General features: G+C 39.6%; 1 protein-coding gene across 6 annotated transcripts in view; it reads left to right on the top strand.

Annotated features, from left to right (window-relative positions):
• The first annotated feature begins 2,115 nt into the window (after nt 1-2,115).
• The window catches only part of usp25 (ubiquitin specific peptidase 25), a 27,058-nt gene continuing 14,365 nt past the window's right edge, over nt 2,116-14,808 (top strand). For 2 of the 6 annotated variants that reach the window (XM_023417695.2, XM_087177013.1), the window contains exons 1-9: nt 2,116-2,343; nt 7,757-7,834; nt 8,007-8,151; nt 8,491-8,614; nt 9,699-9,861; nt 11,521-11,607; nt 13,057-13,194; nt 14,122-14,198; nt 14,320-14,393. In XM_023417695.2, coding sequence (XP_023273463.1) covers nt 2,302-2,343; nt 7,757-7,834; nt 8,007-8,151; nt 8,491-8,614; nt 9,699-9,861; nt 11,521-11,607; nt 13,057-13,194; nt 14,122-14,198; nt 14,320-14,393 — 928 coding nt within the window. In that variant the 5' untranslated portion in view covers nt 2,116-2,301. The remainder of the gene's footprint in view (nt 2,344-7,756; nt 7,835-8,006; nt 8,152-8,490; nt 8,615-9,698; nt 9,862-11,520; nt 11,608-13,056; nt 13,195-14,121; nt 14,199-14,319; nt 14,394-14,808) is intronic. The other 4 variants (XM_023417697.2, XM_023417698.2, XM_023417696.2 and 1 more) reach the window with 3 other exon arrangements.

A 14,808-nucleotide genomic window follows, 5' to 3' on the forward strand; every position in this document is an offset into this window, starting at 1 on the left:
CAATCATGTGCTTACAATACAGGACTGTACAGGAATCAACTAGTTTCAGTAACCTTTCAAAAATTAGTGTGAGAATCTTGAAAGAGGACAGAATAAGGGATCAGTGATTACTGAAGGTGACAGAAATATTATCTTATTCTAGATCATTTGTGGAACTATTTATATACAATTTAAAAAGTTGGAAATGATCTTACCATAAGGACAGGTTTGTTTTGTTTTAAGAGGATAAGACTTTTAGGGCTGGTAAGATGAAAAAAATACTCTTAATGTTAATCTATAAAGTAAAGTAAAAGTAAGTACGTAAAGGTATCTCAAAATTGGACATAACTACAGTACTTGAGTTAATGTACTTAGTTACTTTCCACAAACATGATCATCTGTGTTGCTGTGGAAGCAGTAGAGGTGATCTGCATCTGAATCTGCCTACTAAGTCCGTATTTCCATATGAAACCAAATGTATTTAAATAGTTTGTCTGTTCAATAACAATGGCGTGCAAGTTCTACAAGTTTGTGCTGCTGTTACAGCACCTCCTGGAGGCCAAAGGATAGCTCTTGAATTAAAAAGGAGCTGGAGATAAAGAGCAGGGGGTAACAGTTGATTAATTCAGTGTAGTTATATTGAAGGGCAGTTGCTATAGGCGTTTATCTCACTATAGCAAAATTATATTGAAAAAACAACACAGTATAAAAATAGAATGGCTACAGGGTAAAATGAGTCTTTTCTAAGGTCAATAAGAAAGCACTGAAGAAATTTGAGGATCAAACAGATATCAACCACTTATTCATTAAAGGGATTTTGTGTCAAAAAAAAGATCAGAAAATAACACACACACACTGAAACCCCTTCATACAACAGCAGTTCCATTAATTTCAACTGGTCGCTCATATGTACAGTATATATATTTGCATATATCATGTTCAATGTATTTAGAATTAAATAGAGCACTGATATGGTCTCAGTATCTGAGACTGTCAGACAGTCACTGCCAGGTTAATGACAGTGGTTATTGTTATGTGAAATCAAACCATCAAATCATTCTATAAATTGTAACAGCAATTAAGCAAGAATCAGTTGCAATTAAATCCTCATTACACTCTGGTGTTGTTTATCATAATAACTCAGTGGTTCAAATCTATTTGATTTCTGATTATATGATGTTGAGTTATTGAGTTATTACTATTACTTTGCTTTGTCTGTGTTGCAAATGTTGTGCATTATAAGCAGTTTGTAAGGACCTGTTGCAAAAATCCTTTTCCCAGAATGTCAATTCACAGGAAACTGAAATAAAACAGACAAAATGCAAAGTACGCCTTGAGGATTTGGTACATAAGGAGAACAAACAATAGGCAATAACTGCAGAGTCTACACAATTTCACAAATGATGCAATGAAAGACAATACAATTTTCAAAACTTGTCTGCAGAATGTAAAACAGTATTCATCTTACTGTCCAACAAATATCGAATAGAATTTCAAAGGCGATTTCACAACCAAGTTAAATGCATTTTATGAAAACTCCTTCGCTTATAGATCTATTTGGAGATATATGGTTATAATTTCCTTCCTATGAGGAAAATGGATATGGCACAAATGGATACTGCAACATATGTAACAACACACACACACACACACACACACATACACACACACACACACATATATATATATATATATATATATATATATATGCCTACTGTATATGTAGCCTACATGTTCAGAACAGCAACATCAAGGGATAACAAACAGTGAATGAAATATAAGATGATAAACAAATGTCTACACAGTATTGTTGGTGGCACCACTTGGGCCCTATATTTTCAAGTAGCCTATATCGGGTTTGCTTTTTGAGAATGTTGAAAAGGGGCTAAAATGAACCACGAATGTGAAGTTTTGCAAAGAAAATTCTCAGGTACTGCTTAGATGAGTTCATGTTATGAAGACCAACAGGATATGATCACGAGATAAAGTAAACCCAAGCAGGGTGTGGTCAGTAATAAAAGCAGACGTATCAGGCCAAAACTGTGTTAATTAATTGCTTACCCATGATTTCCAAAAGTCTCATCCGTGACGTAAATGCAGTTCAAGCAGGCGTGAGTAATCGATCCCAGATCTCAGGCAGGGAAGAGCAATGTTTTCATGCCTGCTGACGACCTGCGGTAGTCACTCTGCCATGGCGCCCGTAATGTCGATGATTGAGGAGGGGACATCATAGCATCGCATTTTCATTCGCTTTAGTGAAAAGTGTTCCTTGCATTTTGAAACTCTGGTTTGGATTTAATAAAATTTATCTCTGAACCGGCCATGACCGTGGAGCAGAATGTCCTCCAGCAGCATTCTCAGAAGGTAAGCTTACAGAAGCTAACTTGGTGGCTGGCTAACTTTAGCCGAACTGTATAGGTACATAGTTTTAGGGCTCAAAGTATTTGCAACGTCGGCTGACCAGCCTCATGGTTAGTTGGATTATCCTCGAATTGATGTTTTATTATGGTTACAGGACATGCGTCTGTAATGTTAAGGAACCAATTGTAAGAACCAAAAAAATTGTTTAAGCTAGGCCTTACGTTATCCTAGCTCAAAGCGTTATCCAATGTTTTGCTAGCTGTTAGCTAATGTTAGCTAACGGCACCACGTAAAGTTAGGTTAAACCATAGCGTTGTTCGCCCAAGTTGTATAACATTAATGATAGTTGCTAATACATACACATCCATGTGGGCAAAACGTTATCTCGCTTGGTAGCTTTAGCATACTGGGCGAACTGTGTCGTCAACTGAAATAAACAAGGCCAAGTGACAGATTTAACGCAAGTGTCGTCAACTTCGTACTAGACTAAGTAAATCTTTTTCTCCGGGGCGCTATACTGAAGATGTAGGCTACAACCAACAACAATGTTTAGCTTGAAGGCGTGGATATCCGTGTTTGTGTGTTCAAATGTTTCCTAGGTTACTCATCACATTGATATCTTTGTTTACAAAGTGTGGCCAGCGGCGGAGGTAGAAACATAGCCGAGCGTTGACGTTTGGCGGAGATTGAGTAGCCTGATATTGAGCCAAGCGTGTAATGGTTCACAACCGAGAAGGCAGGTTGTTAGGTTACATTTGATCATAACTCTCAGTTTACGAAAGTGCATTAAGGGTCATTCCCGTTGCTTAGGCTCATGGTTATGAGATTTACTCTGTGACCACCATCCAGAGCATTGCACAGCTCTGGTTAGTTATGTAACCACTTGACTGGTGTTGCTAAAACGTAGGTAAGATATTTGCTCTGCCAGTCCTAATTAAAAAGAAATTATCATTTTTTTCGTAATAGTTATGTGGTTATGTTATGCTACACTACAATTCAGTACTTTGGTTCTGCAGCATAGTCTTTTTGTGTTCAACCAAATCTGACTTAGGTCACTTACCTAAAAAAAAAGCTAGCAGTGAGGTGAATATCTGATGGGCTGGTGGCAGTTAAAAGTCTGGAGCACAGGCAAAAATAAATTCTTCGCCTTCCATCGATGACTCAAGCTTTAAAGCAGCAGTGTAACACAAACCCTATTATGCAGTGTGACCTTTTCCAGGGTCGAAATGAAACCACAATTAACAGCACTGACAGTAAAGATAGGCTAAAAGTGGTCTATTACAGTATTGAGCAATTTTGCTTCATAGGTGACTTAACAGTCGCAACTAAATGTTAAAAAGTTTTGTTTTTTTTAAAGTGTCACCATGCACAGCTGTTCAGGTTTAATTTGTCTTGACAATAAATATGAGTGTTGATTTAGTTATAGTCATTGCAGTTGTGTTCCATCATTAGAGTGCCTCATGAGTGTAAGGTGTGGTGCAGGTTTTCATGTAATGATCTGTGCGATGAGGTCATATTGAAGGACTTCTAATCCTTCCAGAGCAATTTGTTTTTGTTTGCAACCCCTTCACATGCACATTCAAAACAGCCGTGAGAACCTGAGAGTAGATTCACTGGGAATGCCCCCGTCTATGACCTGCTGTACAGCCTCAAAGTTGCTCCCTGTGCCATGCAGAGAATTCTGTGGTGTAGTTCACAAGCTGCCACTTAATGGCCGATGACCAGTCTGACAAACAGCCATGCCAGACATGTCACATGGAGATGAGAAGTGTGTTTGTGTGTGTGTGTGTGTGTGTGTGTGTGTGTGTGTGTGTGTGTGTGTGTGTGTGTGTGTGTGTGTGTGTGTGTGTGAGGGAGTGACTGCTCTTGTGGTTGACTTGGCCCTGACCTCACAGGTGTAACTCCCTTCACACTTCACTGACACTGCCATCCTCCATGCCAACAAAACTGCATCCATCAGTCTCTTCCTCTGACCAAAAGCCACTGTAATTTTTATGTTTACTTGTCTTCAGTGGTTGTAACATGGCGAGTGCATGATATAATGCTTTTATTGCCTTAGTAACAGAGTTCTCCACACTGCAAGCACTAGCAGCCATCAGCCATAACTATATCTGCTGTAATTAGAGCCTTTGGGAAATGCTTATTTGCTTCAGACATAATGTGCTGTTATAAATATTGTTCATAAATGTTTGAAGAAGTGAAAGAAAAGTGTAAATGAGGCCCTATAGTAACATATTCTGATAGTTTCTCTCCAAAACTTGTTTCTTTTAAATTAGCCCTCAGTGTCAGGCATCCATACTAATACTTTTTATTCAATACAGTGACATGTCAGAGTAGTATTTCTTCTATAAGGTTGGTAAAGAAAGGTGTTATATTCCTTATTTATCTATTGTTGTGACCTAACTCACTTGTGAGTTGTGTAAATTGGTTTATATGCTGTTACTTTAAGATAGGCGTAAACCTTCTTTTCATTCTCCACTGACTTTGTGAAAACATTTCCCCTCTGGGGTTAAAGAAAGCACTTTTGCTTTCAAAGGCTCACAGAGAATCATGTTGTTGATTGTAGGATTGGAGAACAGGTACACAACAGTAACCCCCGGGCTGGAAGAATTGAGTGCCTCACATCAGGATAGTACAGCAGAAGTCATGCTGTGCTGATGTCTTTGACTGATCTGACAGTGCTCAGTTGTAAATGCATGTTTTTCAGATACTTAGATTGTTGTGATGGTAATATTGTTGTGATGATGATAAATCTTTTTAAATAAGTTCAGTTGTTTTTTTTGTTTTTTTTTAAATTCACATTTAGGAGAAGTCATTTTGGGATCAGTCCTTCTGAGCTAGTGCTATCATCTTCAAATAATTATTGGAAAATCATTTGTAATCTGCCCAGTCTGTGACTAATTAATTCTTAATGTAGTAATCTATATGCTTGATATTGTGGCACTTTACATTAAATTATACTCACATTAAAATTAAACAAGGCACATAACAATCTGAAAATATTTGCAGGGCACAACGTTCTGGATGACTGACAGCTGTGTATAGTTTGAATTTATTTAACACTGTCAGTTGTGCAGAATATGTTGTTCTGGGTGTGTCAGACACAAACCTTTGTGTTCAACACTTTATCCATTAGAAATTAACAAGTTAGATTTTTACCTTAAATTAATTCCATTTACTTTCAATCAGCTCGTATTGTGCAATCATCACTTGGTTGTAGACTTCCAAAGTATGCTGTTTGTTGTGACGACTGTTTTTACATCAAAACTGTTTTGGTATCATGTTATGTGCACCAGCCGTAGCTGCTCACTTTCTCTGCTCGGTCAGCCAGCTGGCATTTTAGTGGTTGAATAAAGGGTGTAATTTCCAAATCACTACACTGTTATTTTGCAACTCTGAGAGCAAGTGATGTGCTGGACCCCTGCAGAATGTGGTTGGAGCTAATGGAGGGGATTCATTCAGAGTTTTCCATAAGCGCAGACTGTTGGTCGGACTGCTGGACATTTCTAGCCAACTACTTTCATACTGTTTCAAGTAACATCACCATCACTTTTACTAATCTTATAACCATATAAGTATAACTTTTAACTGGATGAAGGATTTTAGTCATTGGACACCCGGATCTTAAGTTATCAGAGAAACAAGCTGAGCAAACCGCCCCTCTCGCAGCCCTTCCTGACGTCCTGTGTCTGCCCAAGAGTGTCAGAGAAACACTAATTTTTAATACGAAACTGTTTTATTCAGTTCTGAGTTGTTATTGGTTTTTAATTAGACAAAACTGAACACTGAAGGAATCCTTCTAAAAAATAAATTGGTATTAAGATGTTTAACAATGAAGACAACAACTCTCATAATCATAGAAAACCATGGTGTTCATTATACAGCACTGTAATCAAAATCTGATGTATGTGGACATGTGTTGTCAAACCTCAGAGTTCACACTTGGCCCTATTAGTTCCTTTTCCCTGATCTGAGTCTATTTTCTTTGAGTGCTTCTGGTGTATTGTGATGTTTGATGTTTTGTTAAGGTGCAGTTCACTTTTATCATTTCACATTAATAGTGAAAAAGTATACACTGCACAAGTAAAGTGCACAAAATGTGTGTTGGATGAAGGCCTGTGTTATTTGTTTGGTGGTAGTGCTGCTTTATGACATGACATGCTCCAAGGCTTGAGTGGTTTTCACTTCCTTTTGTTGTAGTAGCAGAAGCACTTCAGTGTTCAGAACAGCCTGTGACGTAGACTGTGTAAAGCATTGCCATATATGTGTGTTGTGCAATCAGTCTATGGTGTATGAAATGAACATACACTAATGAGTCCTCATCTAATGGAAACCCATGTGATGTGACACTCTGTTGCCTGCTGCACCTGTGAAAGCTGCAGCACACTCTGTGTTCCTCTCACTCGAGACTTAAGACTTCTGCCTTGGATGCTGACACTAAGTGCACTCCCCCTGTATTTATAGTGCATTTATTCTAGCTGTGCATTGTGGGTTAAGAGCGTGTGGTTAAAGCCATGCAGTCCAGCTGGGTTTGACATCGTTAGGTCATCACACGTCAGTGAACTCATTAATAGGGATGGGATTTGACAGGGAGCTTCTGATTAGATACTGTATCACTTCCTCAACCACAAGTTAGATATGTATGGCAATTTCCAACATTGTGTCTTAACATTAGGATCATTTTGTGATTATCTGTTACTTTTAATGCAGGTGATACTAATTGTTGATACTGACCAAAGTCTATTTGGAGGGTAAAGCAGCAAGTTGCCATACTTTTTTCTGTCTGAGCTTTTACGTCTGGATGGTGTTGAGCCAGATGCAATCTAATATTGGTTTCGCAGAATGTGACTTTGCCATGAGATGCCATGAATCGTTGCTTTAAAATGACTAGAAAAAGATTAATCATTTATCTAAATAGTTCCAGATACATTTTCTGTCAATCAATTCATTGATTAATCATTGCAGCCCCAATTGCCATGACATTGGTTCCATATGTAAAGCTGTTTAGAGCACCTAAACTTCCATATATTGTATAACTGCACTGAGAGTAATTATGATCAGAGCCTGTGGTGCAGCATGTTACGCTGCAAATTCTCATCAGTTTTTATTCAAAATAATTATAAAAAAAATCATTAAAAAAAAGATTAATTATAATAGAGAAAATATTTAGCCTTCCCCTGTTGACTTAGATAGAAATAGGGACCTTATAGCGCCTTTCGTAAAATTATCTGGCTGTCACTATAGATGAGTAAGAGCCTTATAAGTACAGTTATTATTGATGTAGTTGAAACATTGGCATTTTTCAGCCTTAAAATTAAACTTACACCGACCCTGTTCTAAACTACTTACTCCTTCTCTTGCATCCTGCTCTGCTACTGACAGCTTGTATTCTTCTCTCTTCCTTTGCCTTCAATAGCATCAACAGACGCTACTAAACCAGTTGAGGGAGATCACGGGCACCACAGACGTTCAGCTGCTTCAGCAGGCTCTGCAGGTACATTATGTGTTTCATCATGCATCACAAACTATCAGAGCTGACACTCATATACTGTGTGCACTTGAACCCAAGATGAAATAGAGTTCAAGTTCTAGTCGAGTGTTGGTGTTAATTTTCCTGTGTTCATACCCAACTAACATAAGCCTGAACAAATACATTGTTGCTGCAGGTGAGCAATGGAGACCTGGCCGAGGCTGTAGCTTTTCTGACGGAGAAGAATGCTAAGGTTCCTCAGCAAGATGAGACAACCTACTACCAGACATCTCAGGTGGCCAGCGACAGATATATCAGCGTGGGCAGCCAGGCAGACACAAGTGAGCAGCTCACTTAAAATTTTGGTACAGAAGTACGAGAGACCTCACAGGGATGATTAAAAGAAAAAAGAAACGCATAAGCTTAGTTTAAACTTTCATAACACAGGATCTCAATCTGTATAAATGTCTGTAATTAAATTTGAATGCACATTAAAAATGATTCAACAACCATGTTACCCTTGTCAATGTAATGTATTGTTTAAATATTACAGCACAAAACATCATACACATGCAACAGTAAGTCTTCAAAGATAATGAAACAAAGTGTTTGGATTACTTCCTTCAACTTTCTAAAAGTGTGTATGTGTGTGTGTGTGTGTGTGCACTTTCTTGATGCAGATGTCATTGACCTGACTGGGGACGATAAAGATGACCTGCAGAGGGCTATCGCCCTCAGCCTGGAGGAGTCCAGTCGGGCGTTTAGGGAGACGGGCATCACTGATGAGGAGCAGGCCATCAGCAGGTGGGCTCAACAGCATCTCTGACTAAAAGCAAATGTACCAAGAGGTTCTGGACTAAACATCTGACCAAACAATTAAAAAACCAGCAACAAGCCTTGGATGGAGGGCTCACCGGTGCTTCAGCTGGTAGAGCGCTTACCATTATGGTTCACTTTGCTGTGTGTCAACCCCCTCTCTCCTTGACTTTCCTGTTTCTCTCTCACTACCGCTCTCACAACAAAGGCAAAAATACCAAAAAAAAAAAAAAACTTTGGAGAAAGAAAAGAGCCTTGGATGAACATCCAAACTTACCGCCTACATTGTCTTCATCCTTTCCCACAGTGTGATGAAAATATCTTTTGCACACACTTGTGTTGTGCATTGCTGAACTGATGTTCTGTAGTGAAAACAAAAGCCTTATTGTAACAGTTAGGTCAAATTAAATAATAGCCACATAATTGTCATATCCAACACCAAATCATTTGTGTCCAACAGTAAAGTTAACCGTGTTAAACACCCTGTCTAACAGTTCCTGAAATAAAGCCCTTTTGAAATAGGGTGAAAGGGGTGTGATGTTATCTTAACAATAGCACATTTCAGTGGAGTACACATGGATATCAAGTACATTATAACCTGCCTGAAGCATGATATTAAGGAGGCTCAGTTTGGCAGTTAAATTAAACCTTATTCGGACTGTACTCATGTGGACTGTTGAAATAAGCCCCTCCAATGGCTAACGAACGACATTTATACAGAAATGTGGCGCTTAGGAGAATTGCTTTTGAACACAGTGTATTTCAACACTCACGTGGGGAGCGCTGTTACACAGCTTTGTTTGTAGACACAAGATGAAGCATGAGATGAAAGAGGGTTAAAAAATAGTGCTCAACTTTTTAGGAAATAGTGCAGTTAAACTGCAGTGGATGAACCAGCAAGTGACAAGGGATTTAGGAAAACCAATCTTCACCTCCTACTGTGAAATAAATATAACAAACACTTAAGTTCAGTTCTACATAAAGCACGTAATCCTGAGGCAATGTAAGAAAAAATGTGTTAGTTGCACTTTAATTGAATTTGTTTATATTTTGCCGCCTTCTGTCTTTCTAGAGTTTTGGAGGCCAGTATAGCGGAGAACAAGGCAAGTCTGAAGCGTACCCACACAGAAGTATGGAGTGATTCACCCAACCCGCATGACAGGAAGAGGATAGATAACTGCCCTGTGGGGCTGAAAAATGTTGGCAATACCTGCTGGTTCAGTGCTGTTATACAGGTGGGCGCACACATATACACACACACACACACACAAACACACTCACTGGCAAACCAAGACCAAATGAAAGGCACAGTCTGAAATGTTTTCTGATTATGCTCTGAATCTCCTTTGTTGTCTCAAAGTGCTTTGCTCTTACACCTACTTTCCTCAGTGATGGGAAACTTATGATGGCACTGGAGACTTGACTTTTGCATTAATTAGTACATTCCTAGTTGGTTTGCATGTAATTGTTATGATGCAGAAATCAGTGCTTTAATCTGCTGCAGTCATCCTAAGTAGTAGTGAGTTAGAGTTATATCAATGTTTATATGCTGGAAAATAATGGAAAGGCTGTCATAAAGACTTAATTTCTTATCCACTGGTGAAGTCAGTGGTAGAATGTGACCTGAGCTAAATTATGCCCGATGAACACTGGATACACCATCACATGGTGCCTGGCTCCTGTGTGTAATGTAACCCCCAACCTTGAGAAGAAGGCACTGCTTGAACCTGACCCTGCTGCACTTACAAGAACAGGAGTAAACAACTTTTCTCTTTTCCTAATAACATAGCTAATATAATCTTGACAGTTTTGGTATCCTCCTTGACATACAAACAGAAATTAAACATCATGACCCTGAGATGAAAGCAGAGAAAGATGTGGCTCTTGTTATTGCTGTTAATAGTTGAACATTTTGTGCAGTGCAGTTTTTATGTGTAACAAAATCACACCATACTGAATTTGCAATTAAATGTGATTTTGCTTGTTATGTAAAAAACATTCTATAAAGCACGACAGAGTCTTAGCTCATTTCCTTACTTCCCTAACCTGACACGCCAGATGGTTTGTTACACAGAACCATCTGGGAAGAAACTGTTAGGAAAAGGGCAGGTGCTTTGAAAAATACTTGGCATGTGATTGGATGAACTATCTGTATATCATATGACGTGGTAGGAGAGCGTCGAAGAAGAAACACACCATAACAACAAACCACAGGCTGTGGAGCTTTAAAAGCTAGTTAGCATGTTAGATGATTCTTGCTGTCTTTGTGCTTAAAAAACAGTCTTAGAAATACAAAAACAGTCACCACTCTGTGGCTGCCAGAAATTCCTCCCTCATAGGACACTCATTGGCCTAAACCACTGTGGTTCAGCCACAAGCAAATAGCTGGCTCCTGGCAAGATGGATTCTTGCTTGTGAGAAATCTATCTTCCCCGCAAAGTTATTCCTTTCCCACTGCACCTTAGGTTGTGCTCAGTACTTTCATCACATGATGCAACAAGAACTGTAACCATATTCTTCCAAGTAATAAGGAAAGAGGTCAGGTTTACATCAGATTGTTGTATAATCTGGCAAGAAGGGATGTCTTAATGTAATTACAATAAGCTTTTGATAAGAAACATGGTTTAATAAGGAAAAGTTAGAAAACAGGACGAGTGACTCAGAAGCACAATCTTGCACATGCAGTATGTTTATAAAGTAGTGGGAATAATTACAATGCCAGTTATTGCAACTGCAATGTAGAGACTGAGCAAGGTCAGCTTACATTGAGACACAAAATTTTATAGTGAAATCTTTCTCATGGTTGTTCTCTGACATAAAACCGGTGTATGGAGGCCAAAGCTGTCTTATCATTGGCTGTTACTAACGTGTCTTTATCCCTCTTCAACCTCAAGTCTCTGTTCAACCTGCTGGAGTTCCAGAGGCTGGTGCTCAACTACTCTCCTCCAGCCAGAGTCCATGACCTGCCTCGCAACCAGAAGGTGAGACCCCCGACCCGTCCTCACAGGTTCTCAGCAGAGGACAACGATCAAGCAACTACAAAGTCAAGCGTGTGATGACTTTTAATCCTTTTTAGTTGAGTCACCTGTGTGGGCGACCTCACAGTGTTTATATCATAGCTGCCCTATCGTAGCCTATCAAAGCCAGCAGTGCTTTAGCTCTGAGGGTTTGACCCTCTGAGAGCTGGGAGCCACCATTCAGCAGCTGTGTGATCTTGCCCTAAGGTCACAGCAGCTTAGTGTTGTGTCCCTGATAGTTCACTTAACTCACTGCTTCTAAGCTACAAGAAGTGTCAGCTGGTGTGAAATGTTTGATGAAGCCTTCGTATTTGTCCACTAAGACAGAAATGAAGAAGCAAACAGCGCTTGATTTGATTGAGCCTGGGGTTTTTTCAAATTTGAGATGCTCATCTTTTGTCAGTCACCACTACATTGGCAGAATAGTTCTCAGCATGTTTTTGTCTGTCCATATTTTCCCTACAGGGTGCTCACCAAAGGGTTAGCAGCCTGCCACTAATCTGGTCTAAGCCTCTGATGTGGTAGTGTGGTTTGGGGCAGTCATCTCTTCATCTAAGTTCCCTCTGTTCTAATCACTGACCTTTTAATTTAGCAGTACGAGACTGCTAGAGCTTAGTTTCTAATCTTTACATTAACATCCTTGAATCACTAGTGTTGTTATTATGCACTGCTAAGTCTTGTCAGCTCTGCATCTCACTGTTATAATGTCACTATGGTGACACTGTGCAACCTCAAATCACTTATGCAGTACATTTAAATATGGGAAGTGTGGGGAAAAAACAATCCAATATACTCTCCACTTAATACATGCACAAACATTGATAACTGTTAAATAAACTTTGTTCATTGTCATGTGGTTTAAAAGCAAATTGCTAAACTGGTAATCACCGGTGGAGTTACTGGTGTTGCATTTAGGTGATATCATATTTGATCCACAGTCAACACGGGTCTATCAGGGGGAGCTGGTACTATAGCTACCAAACCATCCCTCCCTAGTATGAAATATTATGAAAATGTTTTTTTTATGTTTTTTTTTTAAATGCTCAAATTGCTCAAACCATTCGTGCCATGAACTAAGTGCTATAAGTCTTATACACACAGCCAGTGACTTACGGGCAGACACTTTCCAGCAAGTCTTTAGCATTACTATATAATTATGTTTACAAATGGAGCATTACCTCCAACAATTATCACACTACTGATAATGTTTTACTGCTCTAAATGTGCATCAGTGCATCTGAAAAGCTTCACAAACTTTCTGTCTAAGACCTTTACTAAAACACAGGATGGGAAAATATCAGATATGGTTTTCAATGAAGCATCTGCACATACCCGCTGTCTCCTTCTGACGTGAGAAACACTCATTTGACAAAGTTTGTTTAGCTAAGTTGTCGATTGTGTTGCTGTGATCAGGAGCACAGGAACCTGCCCTTCATGCAGGAGCTAAGGAACCTTTTCTCCCTCATGGTGGGGTCCAAGAGGAAATATGTGGATCCGTCACGAGCTGTGGAAATCCTCAAAGACGCCTTCAAGTCCAGTGAGTCGCAGCAGGTAAGCCTCTTTCTGCCATACTCTGTTTTTATTTGTTTTTCCAATCCATATGTAGTTGTTGCGTTTACCAGTTAAATAGCTGTAATGATTTCTTATTGCTTTGTCTGTCTTTTATGTTTTGTAAGGTAATTTCAAAACAGTTGTCTTGAAATGTTGTATATACATTTTTAGATTTATTATTATATTTGCGGAGACTCATAGGTTATATACTGATTACCTGTACTATAAACTGTACAATAGTGCTAGAAAATAGGCCTTTTTTGCTGTTTGCACATCCCAGACATATTTGATGCTCCCAGGCTTGACTGTTCAATTTCATTGTCATTCTCCTGACTCAGCTCTACTGAATCCCAGACACTTAACCCCTCTTATCTAGAATTATTAATCCTCCAACCAGCATCATCCCCTCTTAACTAGTGTCACTACTAAATCATATTGACATGGAATTTGCTTTTTTGTGTATATATCCTTTAATTTGACACACACATGTCAAATGTACAAAGCTGTTCTGTTCTTCTCCTTACATAAGCATTTGCACTAAGCCAGTGTCTGTGCAGAGGTTAACTGAGGCCACTCTTCTGGCCTCTGTGCTCATCAGTCATGTCATTCCTCTGAGTGTTAGTCAGGTTGGAAAAGGCATTGACCTGAATTACCGGGTGGCATTGATGTCTGTGTGAGAGTGGCCTTGGGGCATTCAGGTTCCCTTTGAAGTTCAGCAATCTGTGAACTCCTCCACTAAGAGCAGTCATCTCATATCCAAAGCTCAGGGAATGTCAGCAGTTGATAGACATGGCATTGATTTGACTGATTGGACTTTCTTGCTTGTAGGTGCAGTTAAATCCTGCAGTTTGACTCTGTGACCTCCATGTCCCAATGGCGATCCTGTAATTGGTCATGTTGCATGTTTGTCTTTGCTTTGCTCAACAGCAGGATGTGAGCGAGTTCACCCACAAGCTGCTGGACTGGCTGGAGGATGCCTTCCAGATGAAGGCTGAAGAAGACAGGTAACCACAGCTCACAGCTCTTCAGAGGTCACTGTGGAAAGAAGCAGAGATGTCTCATGTAAAAAAAAAACAAAAAAAACTGTTGCCTGTGATTTTGAACACCACGTTTCTTTGTTTTCAGGGAGGGCGAGAAGCCAAAGAATCCTATGGTGGAGCTTTTCTATGGTCGCTTCCTTGCTGTGGGTGTCCTGGAAGGTGAGAAGCAGAGTTAAATTAAAACCAATCAAGAGGAAAAGTGAGGGGTAGCTAGAGAATCACAGAGGGATTAAACATTAGGACGGTCTGATTACAGCAGCCAGAAAGCAAGCAAGTTCTTGCCCCCAGTAATGAAAGGTGACCTTGTCTTAATGAGATGTGCTCCATGTAAAAGAGGAGAGCAGTTGCATTGATCGTGGAAGACCTTGACGGCTGATTGACATTGCGCTTATTATGCATGACAATACTGGCCCAGAGCCACCAAAAGCCGAGCCAGTGGACTCTGCTGCTCATAAAATGACCTTAATGCCTCATCTGCATGTCCGCTAGCAACTCCTCTCCTCCTGTTGTGTGTGTGTGTGTGTGTGTGTGTGTGTGTGTGTGTGTGTGTGTGTGTGTGTGTGTGTGTGTGTGT

The sequence above is a fragment of the Seriola lalandi genome, unplaced genomic scaffold (assembly GCF_002814215.2).
Source record: "Seriola lalandi dorsalis isolate HSWRI2012SDOR001 ecotype SW California unplaced genomic scaffold, Sedor1 jcf7180002054577, whole genome shotgun sequence".
Taxonomy (NCBI): domain Eukaryota; kingdom Metazoa; phylum Chordata; class Actinopteri; order Carangiformes; family Carangidae; genus Seriola; species Seriola lalandi.